The sequence below is a fragment of the Nerophis lumbriciformis genome, linkage group LG25, assembly GCF_033978685.3.
Source record: "Nerophis lumbriciformis linkage group LG25, RoL_Nlum_v2.1, whole genome shotgun sequence".
Taxonomy (NCBI): Eukaryota; Metazoa; Chordata; class Actinopteri; order Syngnathiformes; family Syngnathidae; genus Nerophis; species Nerophis lumbriciformis.
The window spans coordinates 37,295,672-37,319,103 of record NC_084572.2 but is presented as its reverse complement, the minus strand read 5'-3'; the positions used below and the strand labels follow the sequence as shown (position 1 = coordinate 37,319,103).

General features: G+C 30.2%; 1 protein-coding gene across 2 annotated transcripts in view; it reads right to left on the bottom strand.

The window, feature by feature from the left end:
- Positions 1–21,497, bottom strand: part of fam161a (FAM161 centrosomal protein A) — a 28,898-nt gene extending 7,401 nt beyond the window's left edge. Inside the window, exons 1-2 of one of the 2 annotated variants that reach the window (XM_061984600.2) lie at positions 21,249–21,497; positions 9,657–9,868 (exon numbers count right to left, since the gene is read on the bottom strand). In XM_061984600.2, coding sequence (XP_061840584.1) covers positions 9,657–9,868; positions 21,249–21,404 — 368 coding nt within the window. In that variant the 5' untranslated portion in view covers positions 21,405–21,497. The other variant, XM_061984601.2, reaches the window with a different exon arrangement.
- Positions 21,498–23,432: the final 1,935 nt, after the last annotated feature.

The window sequence follows — 23,432 nt, the reverse complement described above, 5'->3', positions numbered from 1 at the left end:
CGTGCGCACAAGAAACTATCTCGTGCGCAGTAGAAACTTTTTATAAAGTTATAACAAAAACATTTAAAATTTTTTTTTAGACATGTATCTCGTGCGCAGTAGAAACTTTTTATAAAGTTAAAACAAAAAAACATTAAAATAAATTTTTTTTAGACATGTATCTCGTGCGCAGTAGAAACTTTTTATAAAGTTATAACAAAAACATTTTAAATTTTTTTTTAGACATGTATCTCGTGCGCAGTAGAAACTTTTTATAAAGTTAAAACAAAAAAACATTAAAATAAATTTTTTTTAGACATGTATCTCGTGCGCACAAGAAACTATCTCGTGCGCAGTAGAAACTTTTTATAAAGTTATAACAAAAACATTTTTAATTTTTTTTTTAGACATGTATCTCGTGCGCAGTAGAAACTTTTTATAAAGTTAAAACAAAAAAACATTAAAATACAATTTTTTTAGACATGTATCTCGTGCGCACAAGAAATTATCTCGTGCGCAGTAGAAACTTTTTATAAAGTTATAACAAAAAACATTTTTAATTTTTTTTTTTAGACATGTATCTCGTGCGCACAAGAAACTTTTTATAAAGTTATAACAAAAAAACATTAAAATAAATTTTTTTTAGACATGTATCTCGTGCGCACAAGAAACTATCTCGTGCGCAGTAGAAACTTTTTATAAAGTTATAACAAAAACATTTTTAATTTTTTTTAGACATGTATATCGTGCGCAGTAGAAACTTTTTATAAAGTTATAACAAAAAAACATTAAAAACTATTTTTTTTAGACATGTATCTCGTGCGCACAAGAAACTATCTCGTGCGCAGTAGAAACTTTTTATAAAGTTATAACAAAAACATTTTTAATTTTTTTTTAGACATGTATCTCGTGCGCAGTAGAAACTTTTTATAAAGTTAAAACAAAAAAACATTAAAATAAATTTTTTTTAGACATGTATCTCGTGCGCACAAGAAACTATCTCGTGCGCAGTAGAAACTTTTTATAAAGTTATAACAAAAACATTTAAAAAATTTTTTTTAGACATGTATCTCGTGCGCAGTAGAAACTTTTTATAAAGTTAAAACAAAAAAACATTAAAATAAAAATTTTTTAGACATGTATCTCGTGCGCACAAGAAATTATCTCGTGCGCAGTAGAAACTTTTTATAAAGTTATAACAAAAAACATTTTTAATTTTTTTTTTTAGACATGTATCTCGTGCGCACAAGAAACTTTTTATAAAGTTATAACAAAAACATTTTTAATTTTTTTTTTAGACATGTATCTCGTGCGCAGTAGAAACTTTTTATAAAGTTAAAACAAAAAAACATTAAAATAATTTTTTTTTAGACATGTATCTCGTGCGCACAAGAAACTATCTCGTGCGCAGTAGAAAGTTTTTATAAAGTTATAACAAAAACATTTTTAATTTTTTTTAGACATGTATATCGTGCGCAGTAGAAACTTTTTATAAAGTTATAACAAAAAAACATTAAAAACTATTTTTTTTAGACATGTATCTCGTGCGCACAAGAAACTATCTCGTGCGCAGTAGAAACTTTTTATAAAGTTATAACAAAAAACATTTTTAATTTTTTTTTTAGACATGTATCTCGTGCGCACAAGAAACTTTTTATAAAGTTATAACAAAAAACAAAAACAATTTTTTTAATTTTTAGACATGTATCTCGTGCGCAGAAAAACTATCTCGTGCGCATGAGATACATGTCTAAAAATACATGTCTAAAAATGTTTTATTTTTTTTTCATGCGCACAAGAAACTTTTTATAAAGTTATAACAAAAAAACATTTAAAAAACATTTTTTAGACATGTATCTCGTGCGCACGAGAAATTATCTCGTGCGCAGTAGAAACTGTTTATAAAGTTATAACAAAAAACATTTTAAATTTTTTTTTAGACATGTATTTCGTGCGCGAAAGAAACTTTTTATAAAGTTATAACAAAAAAACAAAAACTATTTTTTTTATTTTTAGACATGCATCTCGTGCCCAGAAAAACTATCTCGTGCGCATGAGATACATGTCTAAAAATACATGTCTAAAAATGTTTTTTTTTTTTTCATGCGCACAAGAAACTTTTTATAAAGTTATAACAAAAAAACATTTAAAAAACATTTTTTAGACATGTATCTCGAGCGCAGTAGAAACTTTTTATAAAGTTATAACAAAAACATTTTTTATTTATTTTTTTAGACATGTATCTCGTGCGCACAAGAAACTTTTTATAAAGTTATAACAAAAACATTTTTAATTTTATTTTTAGACATGTATCTCGTGCGCAGTAGAAACTTTTTATAAAGTTAAAACAAAAAAACATTAAAATACATTTTTTTTAGACATGTATCTCGTGCGCACAAGAAACTATCTCGTGCGCAGTAGAAACTTTTTATAAAGTTATAACAAAAACATTTTAAATTTTTTTTTTAGACATGTATCTCGTGCGCAGTAGAAACTTTTTATAAAGTTAAAACAAAAAAACATTAAAATAAAAATTTTTTAGACATGTATCTCGTGCGCACAAGAAATTATCTCGTGCGCAGTAGAAACTTTTTATAAAGTTATAACAAAAAACATTTTTAATTTTTTTTTTAGACATGTATCTCGTGCGCACAAGAAACTTTTTATAAAGTTATAACAAAAACATTTTTAATTTTTTTTTTAGACATGTATCTCGTGCGCAGTAGAAACTTTTTATAAAGTTAAAACAAAAAAACATTAAAATAAATTTTTTTTAGACATGTATCTCGTGCGCACAAGAAACTATCTCGTGCGCAGTAGAAACTTTTTATAAAGTTATAACAAAAACATTTTTAATTTTTTTTAGACATGTATATCGTGCGCAGTAGAAACTTTTTATAAAGTTATAACAAAAAAACATTAAAAACTATTTTTTTTAGACATGTATCTCGTGCGCACAAGAAACTATCTCGTGCGCAGTAGAAACTTTTTATAAAGTTATAACAAAAAACATTTTTAATTTTTTTTTTAGACATGTATCTCGTGCGCACAAGAAACTTTTTATAAAGTTATAACAAAAAACAAAAACAATTTTTTTAATTTTTAGACATGTATCTCGTGCGCAGAAAAACTATCTCGTGCGCATGAGATACATGTCTAAAAATACATGTCTAAAAATGTTTTATTTTTTTTTCATGCGCACAAGAAACTTTTTATAAAGTTATAACAAAAAAACATTTAAAAAACATTTTTTAGACATGTATCTCGTGCGCACGAGAAATTATCTCGTGCGCAGTAGAAACTGTTTATAAAGTTATAACAAAAAACATTTTAAATTTTTTTTTAGACATGTATTTCGTGCGCGAAAGAAACTTTTTATAAAGTTATAACAAAAAAACAAAAACTATTTTTTTTATTTTTAGACATGCATCTCGTGCCCAGAAAAACTATCTCGTGCGCATGAGATACATGTCTAAAAATACATGTCTAAAAATGTTTTTGTTTTTTTCATGCGCACAAGAAACTTTTTATAAAGTTATAACAAAAAAACATTTAAAAAACATTTTTTAGACATGTATCTCGAGCGCAGTAGAAACTTTTTATAAAGTTATAACAAAAACATTTTTTATTTATTTTTTTAGACATGTATCTCGTGCGCACAAGAAACTTTTTATAAAGTTATAACAAAAACATTTTTAATTTTATTTTTAGACATGTATCTCGTGCGCAGTAGAAACTTTTTATAAAGTTAAAACAAAAAAACATTAAAATACATTTTTTTTAGACATGTATCTCGTGCGCACAAGAAACTATCTCGTGCGCAGTAGAAACTTTTTATAAAGTTATAACAAAAACATTTTAAATTTTTTTTTAGACATGTATATCGTGCGCAGTAGAAACTTTTTATAAAGTTAAAACAAAAAAACATTAAAATAAATTTTTTTTAGACATGTATCTCGTGCGCACAAGAAACTATCTCGTGCGCAGTAGAAACTTTTTATAAAGTTATAACAAAAAAACATTTTTAATTTTTTTTTTAGACATGTATCTCGTGCGCACAAGAAACTTTTTATAAAGTTATAACAAAAAAACAAAAACTATTTTTTTTTATTTTTAGACATGCATCTCGTGCCCAGAAAAACTATCTCGTGCGCATGAGATACACGTCTAAAAATACATGTCTAAAAATGTTTTTGTTTTTTTTCATGCGCACAAGAAACTTTTTATAAAGTTATAACAAAAAAACATTTAAAAAACATTTTTTAGACATGTATCTCGTGCGCAGTAGAAACTTTTTATAAAGTTATAACAAAAACATTTTTAATTTTTTTTTTAGACATGTATCTCGTGCGCACAAGAAACTTTTTATAAAGTTATAACAAAAACATTTTTAATTTTTTTTTTAGACATGTATCTCGTGCGCACAAGAAACTTTTTATAAAGTTATAACAAAAACATTTTTAATTTTTTTTTTAGACATGTATCTCGTGCGCACAGGAAACTTTTTATAAAGTTATAACAAAAACATTTTTTATTTTTTTTTTAGACATGTATCTCGTGCGCAGTAGAAACTTTTTATAAAGTTAAAACAAAAAAACATTAAAATAAATTTTTTTTAGACATGTATCTCGTGCGCACAAGAAACTATCTCGTGCGCAGTAGAAACTTTTTATAAAGTTATAACAAAAACATTTTTAATTTTTTTTTTAGACATCTCGTGCGCAGTAGAAACTTTTTATAAAGTTAAAACAAAAAAACATTAAAATAAATTTTTTTTAGACATGTATCTCGTGCGCACAAGAAACTATCTCGTGCGCAGTAGAAACTTTTTATAAAGTTATAACAAAAACATTTTTAATTTTTTTTTAGACATGTATCTCGTGCGCAGTAGAAACTTTTTATAAAGTTAAAACAAAAAAACATTAAAATAAAAATTTTTTAGACATGTATCTCGTGCGCACAAGAAACTATCTCGTGCGCAGTAGAAACTTTTTATAAAGTTATAACAAAAACATTTTTAATTTTTTTTTAGACATGTATATCGTGCGCAGTAGAAACTTTTTATAAAGTTATAACAAAAACATTTTTAATTTTTTTTTAGACATGTATCTCGTGCGCAGTAGAAACTTTTTATAAAGTTAAAACAAAAAAACATTAAAATACATTTTTTTTAACATGTATCTCGTGCGCACAAGAAACTATCTCGTGCGCAGTAGAAACTTTTTATAAAGTTATAACAAAAACATTTTTAATTTTTTTTTAGACATGTATATCGTGCGCAGTAGAAACTTTTTATAAAGTTATAACAAAAAACATTAAAAACAATTTTTTTTAGACATGTATCTCGTGCGCACAAGAAACTTTTTATAAAGTTATAACAAAAACATTTTTAATTTTTTTTTAGACATGTATCTCGTGCGCAGTAGAAACTTTTTATAAAGTTAAAACAAAAAAACATTAAAATAAATTTTTTTTAGACATGTATCTCGTGTGCACAAGAAACTATCTCGTGCGCAGTAGAAACTTTTTATAAAGTTATAACAAAAAAACATTTTTAATTTTTTTTTTAGACATGTATCTCGTGCGCACAAGAAACTTTTTATAAAGTTATAACAAAAAACAAAAACAATTTTTTAAATTTTTAGACATGTATCTCGTGCGCAGAAAAACTATCTCGTGCGCATGAGATACATGTCTAAAAATACATGTCTAAAAATGTTTTATTTTTTTTTCATGCGCACAAGAAACTTTTTATAAAGTTATAACAAAAAAACATTTAAAAAACATTTTTTAGACATGTATCTCGTGCGCACGAGAAATTATCTCGTGCGCAGTAGAAACTTTTTATAAAGTTAAAACAAAAAAACATTAAAATACATTTTTTTTAGACATGTATCTCGTGCGCACAAGAAACTATCTCGTGCGCAGTAGAAACTTTTTATAAAGTTATAACAAAAAACATTTAAAAATTTTTTTTTAGACATGTATTTCGTGCGCGAAAGAAACTTTTTATAAAGTTATAACAAAAAAACAAAAACTATTTATTTTTATTTTTAGACATGCATCTCGTGCCCAGAAAAACTATCTCGTGCGCATGAGATACATGTCTAAAAATACATGTCTAAAAATGTTTTTTTTTTTTTTTCATGCGCACAAGAAACTTTTTATAAAGTTATAACAAAAAAACATTTAAAAAACATTTTTTAGACATGTATCTCGTGCGCAGTAGAAACTGTTTATAAAGTTATAACAAAAAACATTTTAAATTTTTTTTTTTAGACATGTATTTCGTGCGCAAAAGAAACTTTTTATAAAGTTATAACAAAAAAACAAAAACTATTTTTTTTATTTTTAGACATGCATCTCGTGCCCAGAAAAACTATCTCGTGCGCATGAGATACATGTCTAAAAATACATGTCTAAAAATGTTTTATTTTTTTTTCATGCGCACAAGAAACTTTTTATAAAGTTATAACAAAAAAACATTTAAAAAATTTTTTTAGACATGTATCTCGTGCGCACGAGAAATTATCTCGTGCGCAGTAGAAACTGTTTATAAAGTTATAACAAAAAACATTTTTAATTTTTTTTTTTAGACATGTATCTCGTGCGCACAAGAAACTTTTTATAAAGTTATAACAAAAACATTTTTAATTTTTTTTTAGACATGTATCTCGTGCGCAGTAGAAACTTTTTATAAAGTTAAAACAAAAAAACATTAAAAACATTTTTTTTTAGACATGTACGCACAAGAAACTATCTCGTGCGCAGTAGAAACTTTTTATAAAGTTATAACAAAAAACATTTTTAATTTTTTTTTTTAGACATGTATCTCGTGCGCACAAGAAACTTTTTATAAAGTTATAACAAAAACATTTTTAATTTTTTTTTTAGACATGTATCTCGTGCGCAGTAGAAACTTTTTATAAAGTTAAAACAAAAAAACATTAAAATACTTTTTTTTTAGACATGTATCTCGTGCGCACAAGAAACTATCTCGTGCGCAGTAGAAACTTTTTATAAAGTTATAACAAAAAACATTTTTAATTTTTTTTTTTAGACATGTATCTCGTGCGCACAAGAAACTTTTTATAAAGTTATAACAAAAACATTTTTAATTTTTTTTTAGACATGTATATCGTGCGCAGTAGAAACTTTTTGTAAAGTTATAACAAAAAAACATTAAAAACAATTTTTTTTAGACATGTATCTCGTGCGCACAAGAAACTATCTCGTGCGCAGTAGAAACTTTTTATAAAGTTATAACAAAAAAACATTTTTAATTTTTTTTTAGACATGTATCTCGTGCGCACAAGAAACTTTTTATAAAGTTATAACAAAAAACAAAAACAATTTTTTTTATTTTTAGACATGTATCTCGTGCGCAGAAAAACTATCTCGTGCGCATGAGATACATGTCTAAAAATACATGTCTAAAAATGTTTTATTTTTTTTTCATGCGCACAAGAAACTTTTTATAAAGTTATAACAAAAAAACATTTAAAAAACATTTTTTAGACATGTATCTCATGCACACAAGAAACTATCTCGTGCGCAGTAGAAACTTTTTATAAAGTTATAACAAAAAACATTTTTAATTTTTTTTTTTAGACATGTATCTCGTGCGCACAAGAAACTTTTTATAAAGTTATAACAAAAACATTTTTAATTTTTTTTTTAGACATGTATCTCGTGCGCAGTAGAAACTTTTTATAAAGTTAAAACAAAAAAACATTAAAATAAATTTTTTTTAGACATGTATCTCGTGCGCACAAGAAACTATCTCGTGCGCAGTAGAAACTTTTTATAAAGTTATAACAAAAACATTTTTAATTTTTTTTTAGACATGTATATCGTGCGCAGTAGAAACTTTTTATAAAGTTATAACAAAAAAACATTAAAAACAATTTTTTTTAGACATGTATCTCGTGCGCACAAGAAACTATCTCGTGCGCAGTAGAAACTTTTTATAAAGTTATAACAAAAAACATTTTTAAATTTTTTTTTAGACATGTATCTCGTGCGCACAAGAAACTTTTTATAAAGTTATAACAAAAAAACAAAAACTATTTTTTTTATTTTTAGACATGCATCTCGTGCCCAGAAAAACTATCTCGTGCGCATGAGATACATGTCTAAAAATACATGTCTAAAAATGTTTTTTTTTTTTCATGCGCACAAGAAACTTTTTATAAAGTTATAACAAAAAAACATTTAAAAAACATTTTTTAGACATGTATCTCGTGCGCACGAGAAATTATCTCGTGCGCAGTAGAAACTGTTTATAAAGTTATAACAAAAAACATTTAAAATTTTTTTTTAGACATGTATTTCGTGCGCACAAGAAACTTTTTATAAAGTTATAACAAAAAACAAAAACAATTTTTTTTATTTTTAGACATGCATCTCGTGCCCAGAAAAACTATCTCGTGCGCATGAGATACATGTCTAAAAATACATGTCTAAAAATGTTTTTTTTTTTTTTTCATGCGCACAAGAAACTTTTTATAAAGTTATAACAAAAAAACATTTAAAAAACATTTTTTAGACATGTATCTCGTTAGAAACTGTTTATAAAGTTATAACAAAAAACATTTAACATTTTTTTTTTAGACATGTATTTCGTGCGCGAAAGAAACTTTTTATAAAGTTATAACAAAAAAACAAAAACTATTTTTTTTATTTTTAGACATGTATCTCGTGCGCAGAAAAACTATCTCGTGCGCATGAGATACATGTCTAAAAATACATGTCTAAAAATGTTTTTTTTTTTTTCATGCGCACAAGAAACTTTTTATAAAGTTATAACAAAAAAACATTTAAAAAACATTTTTTAGACATGTATCTCGTGCGCAGTAGAAACTGTTTATAAAGTTATAACAAAAAACATTTAAAATTTTTTTTTTAGACATGTATTTTGTGCGCGAAAGAAACTTTTTATAAAGTTATAACAAAAAACTAAAACTATTTTTTTTATTTTTAGACATGCATCTCGTGCCCAGAAAAACTATCTCGTGCGCATGAGATACATGTCTAAAAATGTTTTTTGTTTTTTTTCATGCGCACAAGAAACTTTTTATAAAGTTATAACAAAAAAACATTTAAAAAACATTTTTTAGACATGTATCTCGTGCGCAGTAGAAACTTTTTATAAAGTTATAACAAAAACATTTTTAATTTTTTTTTTAGACATCTCGTGCGCACGAGAAATTATCTCATGCGCAGTAGAAACTTTTTATAAAGTTATAACAAAAAAAAAAGTATTTTATGTTTTTTAGATACATGTCAAAAAATGTATTTATTTATTTATTTTTTTGTTATAACTTCATACAAAGTTTCTTGAGCGCACGAGATACATGTCTAAAAAATAAATAAATAAATAAATAAAAATTAAAAATTTTTTTTCCCCCATAGGGGCTCCGTATATTTCTGTACAACATTCACAAACAATTTCTATTGTGATTTATATTTCTTGTTTCTTGGATGTTTTGCTGTAAAGCAAAAGCTGTTGTTGGATGGTGTACCTAATGAAGTGTCCAGCCATGTTGTTTTTAGGAATAATCAAATGGTCCTGCTTTTAAAAGGCTTTGATGCTGTATAAAAGTATAAAATGGATCAAAAGAGCCATAGCGCCCCCTGTCAGGCCAAGCGCAGTAAGAATGGAGCACGGCGCTGACCTTTGAGCGGCGTCGCCGGCGTGCAGCTGCAACTTGTGGTGGTACATGTTCTCCAGCTCCGCCATGGTGCGCAGGTGGGCCTTTTTACTCTCCTCCAGCTTGCTGTAGTACTCCTCGTTGGAGAAGAAGATCTCACGCAGGTCCATGCGCTCCCTCTTCCACCGCGGGTAGTCTCCCTCGTACAAGGCGGGGCCCGGGTCCTCGGGCTCCACCTGGGGGAGGGGCAAATATATTATTCACTTGTGAATAATGCTGTATAATAGACTGTATTTACATTATTCACATGTGAATAATGCTGTATAATAGACTGTATTTATAGTATTCACATGTGAATAATGCTGTATAATAGACTGTATTTATGTTATTCACATGTGAATAATGCTGTATAATCAGGGGCGCCGCTAGGGATTTTGGGCCCCATGAAAAGAATCTTTACAGGGCCCCCAACACAGTGTCATTATTTTTTCTGTATTATAATTTCATCATCATTAGGGGCCTCTCTGGGCCCCCCTCCATCATGGGCCCGTAGAATCCGTCTCCTTTACCCCCCCTTTTCGGCGCCCCTGTGTATAATAGACTGTATTTATGTTATTCACATGTGAATAATGCTGTATAATAGACTATTTATATTATTCACATGTGAATAATGCTGTATAATACTGTATTTATATTATTCACGTGTGAATAACGCTGTATAATACTGTATTTATATTATTCACATGTGAATAATGCTGTATAATAGACTGTATTTATATTATTCACGTGTGAATAACGCTGTATAATACTGTATTTATATTATTCACATGTGAATAATGCTGTATAATAGACTGTATTTATATTATTCACATGTGAATAATGCTGTATAATAGACTGTATTTATGTTATTCACATGTGAATAATGCTGTATAATAGACTGTATTTATGTTATTCACATGTGAATAATGCTGTATAATAGACTGTATTTATATTATTCACATGTGAATAATGCTGTATAATAGACTGTATTTATGTTATTCACATGTGAATAATGCTGTATAATAGACTATTTATAGTATTCACATGTGTGTGAATAATGCTGTATAATAGACTGTATTTATGTTATTCACATGTGAATAATGCTGTATAATAGAGTGTATTTATATTATTCACATGTGAATAATGCTGTACAATAGACTGTATTTATGTTATTCACATGTGAATAATGCTGTATAATAGACTGTATTTATATTATTCACATGTGAATAATGCTGTATAATAGACTGTATTTATGTTATTCACATGTGAATAATGCTGTATAATAGATTATTTATAGTATTCACATGTGTGTGAATAATGCTGTATAATAGACTGTATTTATGTTATTCACATGTGAATAATGCTGTATAATAGAGTGTATTTATATTATTCACATGTGAATAATGCTATATAATAGACTGTATTTATGTTATTCACATGTGAATAATGCTGTATAATCAGGGGCGCCGCTAGGGATTTTGGGCCCCATGAAAAGAATCTTTACAGGGCCCCCAACACAGTGTCATTATTTTTTCTGTATTATAATTTCATCATCATTAGGGGCCTCTCTGGGCCCCCCTCCATCATGGGCCCCTAGAATCCGTCTCCTTTACCCCCCCCCTTTTCGGCGCCCCTGTGTATAATAGACTGTATTTATGTTATTCACATGTGAATAATGCTGTATAATAGACTATTTATATTATTCACATGTGAATAATGCTGTATAATACTGTATTTATATTATTCACGTGTGAATAACGCTGTATAATACTGTATTTATGTTATTCACATGTGAATAATGCTGTATAATAGACTGTATTTATGTTATTCACATGTGAATAATGCTGTATAATAGACTATTTATAGTATTCACATGTGTGTGAATAATGCTGTATAATAGACTGTATTTATGTTATTCACATGTGAATAATGCTGTATAATAGAGTGTATTTATATTATTCACATGTGAATAATGCTGTACAATAGACTGTATTTATGTTATTCACATGTGAATAATGCTGTATAATAGACTGTATTTATATTATTCACATGTGAATAATGCTGTATAATAGACTGTATTTATGTTATTCACATGTGAATAATGCTGTATAATAGACTATTTATAGTATTCACATGTGTGTGAATAATGCTGTATAATAGACTGTATTTATGTTATTCACATGTGAATAATGCTGTATAATAGAGTGTATTTATATTATTCACATGTGAATAATGCTATATAATAGACTGTATTTATGTTATTCACATGTGAATAATGCTGTATAATCAGGGGCGCCGCTAGGGATTTTGGGCCCCATGAAAAGAATCTTTACAGGGCCCCCAACACTGTCATTATTTTTTCTGTATTATAATTTCATCATCATTAGGGGCCTCTCTGGGCCCCCCTCCATCATGGGCCCCTAGAATTCGTCTCCTTTACCCCCCCTTTTCGGCGCCCCTGTGTATAATAGACTGTATTTATGTTATTCACATGTGAATAATGCTGTATAATAGACTATTTATATTATTCACATGTGAATAATGCTGTATAATACTGTATTTATATTATTCACGTGTGAATAACGCTGTATAATACTGTATTTATATTATTCACATGTGAATAATGCTGTATAATAGACTGTATTTATGTTATTCACATGTGAATAATGCTGTATAATAGACTATTTATAGTATTCACATGTGTGTGAATAATGCTGTATAATAGACTGTATTTATGTTATTCACATGTGAATAATGCTGTATAATAGAGTGTATTTATATTATTCACATGTGAATAATGCTGTATAATACTGTATTTATATTATTCACGTGTGAATAACGCTGTATAATACTGTATTTATATTATTCACATGTGAATAATGCTGTATAATAGACTGTATTTATGTTATTCACATGTGAATAATGCTGTATAATAGACTATTTATAGTATTCACATGTGTGTGAATAATGCTGTATAATAGACTGTATTTATGTTATTCACATGTGAATAATGCTGTATAATAGAGTGTATTTATATTATTCACATGTGAATAATGCTGTACAATAGACTGTATTTATGTTATTCACATGTGAATAATGCTGTATAATAGACTGTATTTATATTATTCACATGTGAATAATGCTGTATAATAGACTGTATTTATGTTATTCACATGTGAATAATGCTGTATAATAGACTATTTATAGTATTCACATGTGTGTGAATAATGCTGTATAATAGACTGTATTTATGTTATTCACATGTGAATAATGCTGTATAATAGAGTGTATTTATGTTATTCACATGTGAATAATGCTGTATAATCAGGGGCGCCGCTAGGGATTTTGGGCCCCATGAAAAGAATCTTTACAGGGCCCCCAACACAGTGTCATTATTTTTTCTGTATTATAATTTCATCATCATTAGGGGCCTCTCTGGGCCCCCCTCCATCATGGGCCCCTAGAATCCGTCTCCTTTACCCCCCCTTTTCGGCGCCCCTGTGTATAATAGACTGTATTTATGTTATTCACATGTGAATAATGCTGTATAATAGACTATTTATATTATTCACATGTGAATAATGCTGTATAATACTGTATTTATATTATTCACGTGTGAATAACGCTGTATAATACTGTATTTATATTATTCACATGTGAATAATGCTGTATAATAGACTGTATTTATGTTATTCACATGTGAATAATGCTGTATAATAGACTATTTATAGTATTCACATGTGTGTGAATAATGCTGTATAATAGACTGTATTTATGTTATTCACATGTGAATAATGCTGTATAATAGAGTGTATTTATATTATTCACATGTGAATAATGCTGTACAATAGACTGTATTTATGTTATTCACATGTGAATAATGCTGTATAATAGATTGTATTTATATTATTCACATGTGAATAATGCTGTATAATAGACTGTATTTATGTTATTCACATGTGAATAATGCTGTATAATAGACTATTTATAGTATTCACATGTGTGTGAATAATGCTGTATAATAGACTGTATTTATGTTATTCACATGTGAATAATGCTGTATAATAGAGTGTATTTATATTATTCACATGTGAATAATGCTATATAATAGACTGTATTTATGTTATTCACATGTGAATAATGCTGTATAATCAGGGGCGCCGCTAGGGATTTTGGGCCCCATGAAAAGAATCTTTACAGGGCCCCCAACACAGTGTCATTATTTTTTCTGTATTATAATTTCATCATCATTAGGGGCCTCTCTGGGCCCCCCTCCATCATGGGCCCCTAGAATCCGTCTCCTTTACCCCCCCTTTTCGGCGCCCCTGTGTATAATAGACTGTATTTATGTTATTCACATGTGAATAATGCTGTATAATAGACTATTTATATTATTCACATGTGAATAATGCTGTATAATACTGTATTTATATTATTCACGTGTGAATAACGCTGTATAATACTGTATTTATATTATTCACATGTGAATAATGCTGTATAATAGACTGTATTTATGTTATTCACATGTGAATAATGCTGTATAATAGACTATTTATAGTATTCACATGTGTGTGAATAATGCTGTATAATAGACTGTATTTATGTTATTCACATGTGAATAATGCTGTATAATAGAGTGTATTTATATTATTCACATGTGAATAATGCTGTACAATAGACTGTATTTATGTTATTCACATGTGAATAATGCTGTATAATAGACTGTATTTATATTATTCACATGTGAATAATGCTGTATAATAGACTGTATTTATGTTATTCACATGTGAATAATGCTGTATAATAGACTATTTATAGTATTCACATGTGTGTGAATAATGCTGTATAATAGACTGTATTTATGTTATTCACATGTGAATAATGCTGTATAACAGAGTGTATTTATATTATTCACATGTGAATAATGCTATATAATAGACTGTATTTATGTTATTCACATGTGAATAATGCTGTATAATCAGGGGCGCCGCTAGGGATTTTGGGCCCCATGAAAAGAATCTTTACAGGGCCCCCAACACAGTGTCATTATTTTTTCTGTATTATAATTTCATCATCATTAGGGGCCTCTCTGGGCCCCCCTCCATCATGGGCCCCTAGAATCCGTCTCCTTTACCCCCCCTTTTCGGCGCCCCTGTGTATAATAGACTGTATTTATGTTATTCACATGTGAATAATGCTGTATAATAGACTATTTATATTATTCACATGTGAATAATGCTGTATAATAGACTGTATTTATGTCATTCACATGTGAATAATGCTGTATAATAGACTATTTATATTATTCACATGTGAATAATGCTGTATAATACTGTATTTATATTATTCACGTGTGAATAACGCTGTATAATACTGTATTTATATTATTCACATGTGAATAATGCTGTATATTATTCACATGTGAATGATGCTGTATTATAGACTGTATTTATGTTATTCACATGTGAATAATGCTGTATATTATTCACATGTGAATGATGCTGTATAATAGACTGTATTTATGTTATTCACATGTGAATAATGCTGTATAATAGACTGTATTTATATTATTCACATGTGAATAATGCTGTATAATAGACTGTGTTTTTGTTATTCACACGTGAATAATGCTGGATAATAGACTGTATTCATATTATTCACATGTGAATAATGCTGTATAATAGACTGTATTTATGTTATTCACATGTCAATAATGCTGTATAATAGACTGTATTTATGTTATTCACATGTCAATAATGCTATATAACAGACTCTATTTGTTATTCACATGTGAATAATGCTGTATAATAGATTGTATTTATGTCATTCCCATGTGAATAATGAAGTGAAGTGTGAATTACATTTTTATAGCGCTTTTTCTCAAGTGACTAAAAGCGCTTTACATTGTGAAACCCAATATCTAAGTTACATTTAAAGCATTGTGGGTGGCACTGGGAGCACGTGGGTAAAGTGTCTTGCCCAAGGACACAACGGCAGTGACTAGGATGGCGGAAGCGGGGATCGAACCTGCAACCCCCATGTTGCTGGCACGGCCGCTCTACCAACCGAGCTATACATATAAATATATATATATATATATACATATATAATGCTGTATAATACTGTATTTATGTCATTCACATGTGAATAATGCTGTATAATAGACTGTATTTATATTATTCACATGTGAATAATGCTGTATAATAGACTGTCTTTATGTTATTCACATGTGAATAATGCTGTATAATAGACTGTATTTATGTTATTCACATGTGAATAATGCTGTATAATAGACTGTATTTATGTTATTCACATGTGAATAATGCTGTATAATAGACTGTATTTATGTTATTCACATGTGAATAATGCTGTATAATAGACTGTATTTATATTATTCACATGTGAATAATGCTGTATAATAGACTGTATTTATATTATTCACATGTGAATAATGTTGTATAATAGACTGTATTTATATTATTCACATGTGAATAATGTTTTATAATAGACTGTTTTTATATTATTCACATGTAAAAAAAATAAAAAAAAGTGTTTATTGTTTATTGTGAGCGAACTGTGGTGCTGAATTCCCCCCAGGGATCAATAAAGTACTTTCTATTCTATTCTAAAGGTCATGTTAGGGTGTTTGGCTACAAAGTGCCCACTCGAGCCTGCAGAGCTGGTCTCGGGTGTGAGCCTATTAGGGTATTTGGGGTGGAGGTGGAGCATATGGCCGACCCACCGGGGCGACTCAACATGGCGGCGTGAGATCAGCGCGACACAAAGGAGGAATGTGCGTGAACAAACAGGATAAAGGATTACACCCAGAATGTGGACTAACACAAACTAAAGGATGGGGGGGCCAGTTTGCTAGTTTTCACCTTCAAAACCAGGACAATATATAGATTTTTTTGTCAAAGAATTACAAAAGCAGTGAAGTTGTCACGTTGTGTAAATGGTAAATAAAAAGAGAATACAACAAATCCTTTTCAACTTATATTCAATTGAATAGACTGCAAAGACAAGATATAATATTATACAAACTATAATACTTCAAGGTATGAGCCTGAAAATGTGGTTTAAAATACTAGCATGCTAACATTAGCATCCATTCATCCATTTCCTACCGCTTGTCCCTTTCAGGGTCATTAAGTAGCAAAATAGGACTGAGAAGTATACCTACAAAATTAGCTAAAAAAAAAAAAGCTAGCATACTACATTAGCATGCTAACATGAATCATTTGTCGGGTAACAAAATATTGACACTGAAGTGAATAACTGCAAAATTAGCAAAAAAAAAGCTAGCATGCTAATATTTAATGCTAACAACTGTGAGCAGGTCATTAAAAAAGCTAGCATGCTAATATGCTAACAATTGTGTGTGGGTCATTAAAAAAGCTAGCATGCTAATATTAGAATGCTAACAACTGTGAGCAAGTTATTAAAAAAAGCTAGCATGCTATATTAGAATGCTAACAACTGTGAGCAGGTTATTAAAAATAGCTAGCATGCTAATATGCTAACAACTGTGAGCGGGTCATTAAAAAAAGCTAGCATGCTTATATTAGAATGCTAACAACTGTGAGCAGGTTATTAAAAAAAGCTAGCATGCTAATATGCTAATATTTGTGCGCGGGTCATTAAAAAAAAGCTAGCATGCTAATATTAGAATGCTAACAAATGTGAGCGGGTCATTAAAAAAAGCTAGCATGCTAATATGCTAACAATTGTGTGCGGGTCATTAAAAAAAGCTAGCATGCTAATATTAGAATGCTAACAACTGTGAGCAGGTTATTAAAAAAAGCTTGCATGCTAATATGCTAACAATTGTGTGCTGTTATTAAAAAATAGCTAGCATGCTAATATTACAATGCTAACAAATGTGAGCGGGTCATTAAAAAAAGCTAGCATGCTAATATGCTAACAATTGTGTGCGGGTCATTAAAAAAGCTAGCATGCTAAAATGCTAACAATTGTGTGCTGTTATTAAAAAATAGCTAGCATGCTAATATTAGAATGCTAACAACTGTGAGCAGGTTATTAAAAAAAGCTAGCATGCTAATATGCTAACATTTGTGCGCGGGTCATTAAAAAAAAGCTAGCATGCTAATATTAGAATGCTAACAAATGTGAGCGGGTCATTAAAAAAAGCTAGCATGCTAATATGCTAACAATTGTGTGCGGGTCATTAAAAAAAGCTAGCATGCTAATATTAGAATGCTAACAACTGTGAGCAGGTTATTAAAAAAAGCTTGCATGCTAATATGCTAACAATTGTGTGCTGTTATTAAAAAATAGCTATCATGCTAATATTACAATGCTAACAAATGTGAGCGGGTCATTAAAAAAAGCTAGCATGCTAATATGCTAACAATTGTGTGCGGGTCATTAAAAAAGCTAGCATGCTAAAATGCTAACAATTGTGTGCTGTTATTAAAAAATAGCTAGCATGCTAATATTAGAATGCTAACAACTGTGAGCAGGTTATTAAAAAAAAGCTAGCATGCTAATATGCTAACATTTGTGTGCGGGTCATTAAAAAAAGCTAGCATGCTAATATTACAATGCAAACAAATGTGAGCGGGTCATTAAAAAAAAGCTAGCATGCTAATATGCTAACAATTGTGTGCTGTTATTAAAAAATAGCTAGCATGCTAATATTAGAATGCTAACAACTGTGAGCAGGTTATTAAAAAAAGCTAGCATGCTAATATGCTAACAATTGTGTGCGGGTCATTAAAAAAGCTAGCATGCTAATATGCTAACAATTGTGTGCTGTTATTAAAAAATAGCTAGCATGCTAATATTAGAATGCTAACAACTGTGAGCAGGTTATTTAAAAAAAAGCTAGCATGCTAATATGCTAACATTTGTGTGCGGGTCATTAAAAAAAGCTAGCATGCTAATATTACAATGTTAACAAATGTGAGCGGGTCATTAAAAAAAGCTAGCATGCTAATATGCTAACAATTGTGTGCTGTTATTAAAAAATAGCTAGCATGCTAATATTAGAATGCTAACAACTGTGAGCAGGTTATTTAAAAAAAAGCTAGCATGCTAATATGCTAACATTTGTGTGCGGGTCATTAAAAAAAGCTAGCATGCTAATATTACAATGTTAACAAATGTGAGCGGGTCATTAAAAAAGCCAGCATGCTAATATGCTAACAATTGTGTGCTGTTATTAAAAAATAGCTAGCATGCTAATATTAGAATGCTAACAACTGTGAGCAGGTTATTTAAAAAAAAGCTAGCATGCTAATATGCTAACATTTGTGTGCGGGTCATTAAAAAAGCTAGCATGCTAATATGCTAACAATTGTGTGCTGTTATTAAAAAATAGCTAGCATGCTAATATTAGAATGCTAACAACTGTGAGCAGGTTATTTAAAAAAAAGCTAGCATGCTAATATGCTAACATTTGTGTGCGGGTCATTCAAAAAAGCTAGCATGCTAATATTACAATGTTAACAAATGTGAGCGGGTCATTAAAAAAGCTAGCATGCTAATATGCTAACAATTGTGTGCTGTTATTAAAAAATAGCTAGCATGCTAATATTAGAATGCTAACAACTGTGTGCGGGTTATTAAAAAAAGCTAGCATGCTAATATTACAATGCAAACAAATGTGAGCGGGTCATTAAAAAAAAGCTAGCATGCTAATATTAGAATGCTAACAACTGTGAGCGGGTCATTAAAAAAAGCTAGCATGCTAATATGCTAACAATTGTGTGCTGTTATTAAAAAATAGCTAGCATGCTAATATTAGAATGCTAACAACTATGAGCGGGTCATTAAAAAAAGCTAGCATGCTAATATACTAACAATTGTGTGTGGGTCATTAAAAAAAGCTAGCATGCTAATATGCTAACAATTGTGTGCTGTTATTAAAAAATAGCTAGCATGCTAATATTAGAATGCTAACAACTGTGAGCAGGTTATTAAAAAAAAAGCTAGCATGCTAATATGCTAACATTTGTGTGCGGGTCATTAAAAAAAGCTAGCATGCTAATATTACAATGCTAACAAATGTGAGCGGGTCATTAAAAAAGCTAGCATGCTAATATACTAACAACTGTGTGCTGTTATTAAAAAATAGCTAGCATGCTAATATTAGAATGCTAACAACTGTGAGCAGGTTATTAAAAAAAAGCTAGCATGCTAATATGCTAACATTTGTGTGCGGGTCATTAAAAAAAGCTAGCATGCTAATATTACAATGCTAACAAATGTGAGCGGGTCATTAAAAAAGCTAGCATGCTAATATGCTAACAATTGTGTGCTGTTATTAAAAAATAGCTAGCATGCTAATATTAGAATGCTAACAACTGTGAGCGGGTCATTAAAAAAAGCTAGCATGCTAATATGCTAACAATTGTGTGCTGTTATTAAAAAATAGCTAGCATGCTAATATTAGAATGCTAACAACTGTGAGCGGGTTATAAAAAAAAGCTAGCATGCTAATATGCTAACATTTGTGTGCGGGTCATTAAAAAAGCTAGCATGCTAATATGCTAACAATTGTGTGTTGTTATTAAAAAATAGCTAGCGTGCTAATATTAGAATGCTAACAACTGTGAGCAGGTTATTTTTAAAAAAGCTAGCATGCTAATATGCTAACATTTGTGTGCGGGTCATTAAAAAAAGCTAGCATGCTAATATTACAATGTTAACAAATGTGAGCGGGTCATTAAAAAAGCTAGCATGCTAATATGCTAACAATTGTGTGCTGTTATCAAAAAATAGTTAGCATGCTAATATTATAATGCTAACAACTGTGAGCAGGTTATTGAAAAAAAGCTAGCATGCTAATATACTAACATTTGTGTGCGGGTCATTAAAAAAAGCTAGCATGCTAATATTACAATGCTAACAAATGTGAGCGGGTCATTAAAAAAGCTAGCATGCTAATATGCTAACAATTGTGTGCTGTTATTAAAAAATAGCTAGCATGCTAATATTAGAATGCTAACAACTGTGAGCAGGTTATTAAAAAAAAGCTTGCATGCTAATATGCTAACAATTGTGTGCGCGTCATTAAAAAAAGCTAGCATGCTAATATGCTAACAACTGTGTGCTGTTATTAAAAAATAGCTAGCATGCTAATATTAGAATGCTAACAACTGTGAGCAGGTTATTAAAAAAAAGCTAGCATGCTAATATGCTAACATTTGTGTGCGGGTCATTAAAAAAAGCTAGCATGCTAATATTACAATGCTAACAAATGTGAGCGGGTCATTTAAAAAAAGCTAGCATGCTAATATGCTAACAATTGTGTGCTGTTATTAAAAAATAGCTAGCATGCTAATATTAGAATGCTAACAACTGTGAGCAGGTTATTAAAAAAAAGCTAGCATGCTAATATGCTAACAATGAAAAAATAGCAAGGGTCAGCACTTTTGACTTCAATGTTCTCATTAAACCCACCTGACCTCAAAGTGTCCATGTAACATTAGACGACGCAATGAAGCGTATTGACTTTAAACATGATATTTCTAACGATATTCTGACTTTTAACTCATTTGTTGAGCGATTTTGTGAAATATTTGCTGAGTCATTTGGCGGCCATCTTGTTACCTCCTCCTCGCAGTGGCGGCCGCCCACGTGACCTGTGGCCGAGTAGGACGCCGCCTCGTCCCGCTCATAGGACGCTAACGGCGCCTTGGTGTGAGGGTCCACGGGCCTCCTGAGACACGACGTGACCAGCACGTTGTTCCTGTGCGCGTTGGCCATCACGGAACACTTTTTTTTTTACTACCTTCGACACTTGAAAATGTCCGATTTTAAAAAGTTAGCGTAAGCGCGCTGAGCCGGCGCGTGCCAGCAGCCGGCTGTCTTTGAGCAGGAAGCCGGGGTTGCCTAGCAACGGAGTGGCGGCTTGTCGCTAAGGAAGTGACGTAGAAGGAAGGGCCCGTCTGTTTCTTTTATTAAAGATAATAACATCAATAAATAATTATAATATTGTTGACTGCATTTAGTTCGGCTACAATGTAAATAAAATGTCAAATAATATTTTTCGCCACTTCACCTAACGCCATAGTCTCCTCTCAACTTCTGGTTGATCGGTGTCAAAACAAAAGCACATATTTCAAAATAAACTCCCACTTTACGTCTGCAGTTAAGACATACATTTACATTTACTTGGACTGTAATTAGTCAAAATCAGACGTTTTAAGTGCAATTAATAGTGTAATGGCAATCTTCATTTCCAAGCCTTTGGCAGTATATTTTATGGCTCTTTTTTCCTTTTCAAAATATTGTACATTTTCCTTTTTCAGGATCCACATTTTTGCTACCTTGTGGCTGTACATCATCTTTGCCACCAGACATAAGGCATCCTTATTTTTGTGTTGGCATTACTTTCTTTTGTCACTAGGTGGCGGGCTTTTTGGTTGAGCAGTGCAGGGGGGAAGGCATAGGTGAGCCAAACGAGAAAGGACTCAGGTGTGCTCCTACATATGGCTTCCCCCCCTGCACTGCTCAACCAAAAAGCCCGCCACCTAGTGACAAAAGAAAGTAATGCCAACACAAAAATAAGGAGGCCTTAAATGGATCCTACAAATAGTGTTATTAGTAATCATAAGTGAAATTATTAGTATTATAATTAGTAATCATTTTAAGTGCAAGGCCTGGGTGTATCCCGCCTTCCGCCCGAATGCAGCTTGAGATAGGCTCCAGCACCCTCCCCCGCCACCCCAAAAGGGACAAGAGGTAGAAAAATGGATGGGATGGAATTGTATTACATAATTAGTATACAATTTGTTTACATTTTAAGTGCAATAGTATTATATAGTCAAAATTTTAATTGCTATTAATAGTATTATATAATTACGAATCAAACATTTTATTTACATTTTACATGCAATTAATAGTATTATAATTTGTAATCAGACATTTTAAGTGCAATTAATAGTATTATATAGTTAGTAATCAACCATTTAATTTAATTAATAGCGTTATAATTTGTAATCACAATACATTTTAAGTGCAATCATTTGCATGAAATAACTAGTAATCAGACATTTCCTTTAAATTTTAGTTGCAATTAATAGTAATCAACCTTTTTATCTACATGCAAGTATTAGTATTATCTAATTAGTAATCACAATTTATGTGCAATCAAAAGTAATGTAATTAGTGATAGACATTTTAAGTGCATTCACCTACTCAGTGGCCTTGTGGTTAGAGTGTCCGCCCTGAGATGGGTAGGTTGTGAGTTCAAACCCCCGCCCGAGTCATACCAAAGACTATAAAAATGGGAGCCATTACCTCCCTGCTTGGCACTGAGCATCAAGGGTGGGAATTGGGGGTTAAATCACCAAAAATGATTCCCGGGCGCGGCCACCGCTGCTGCCCACTGCTCCCCTCACCTCCCAGGGGGGTGAACAAGGGGATGGGTCAAATGCAGAGAATAATTTTGTGTGACAATCATTGGTACTTTATTATTATAATTAGTAATCATTTTAAGTGCAATGAATTGTATTACATCATTAGTATCCATTTTGTTTACATTTTAAGTGCAATAGTATTATATAATTAGTAAACATTTTAAGTGCTACTAATATTAAATACTAATCAAACATTTCATTTACATTGTAAGTGCAATTAATAGTATTATAATTAGTAGACATTTGAAGTGCATTTACCAAATAAGTAATCAGACACTTTATTTACATTTTAAGTGCAATTAATAGTGTTATTAGTAATCATAAGTGAAATTATTAGTATTATAATTAGTAATCATTGTAAGTGCATTGAGTT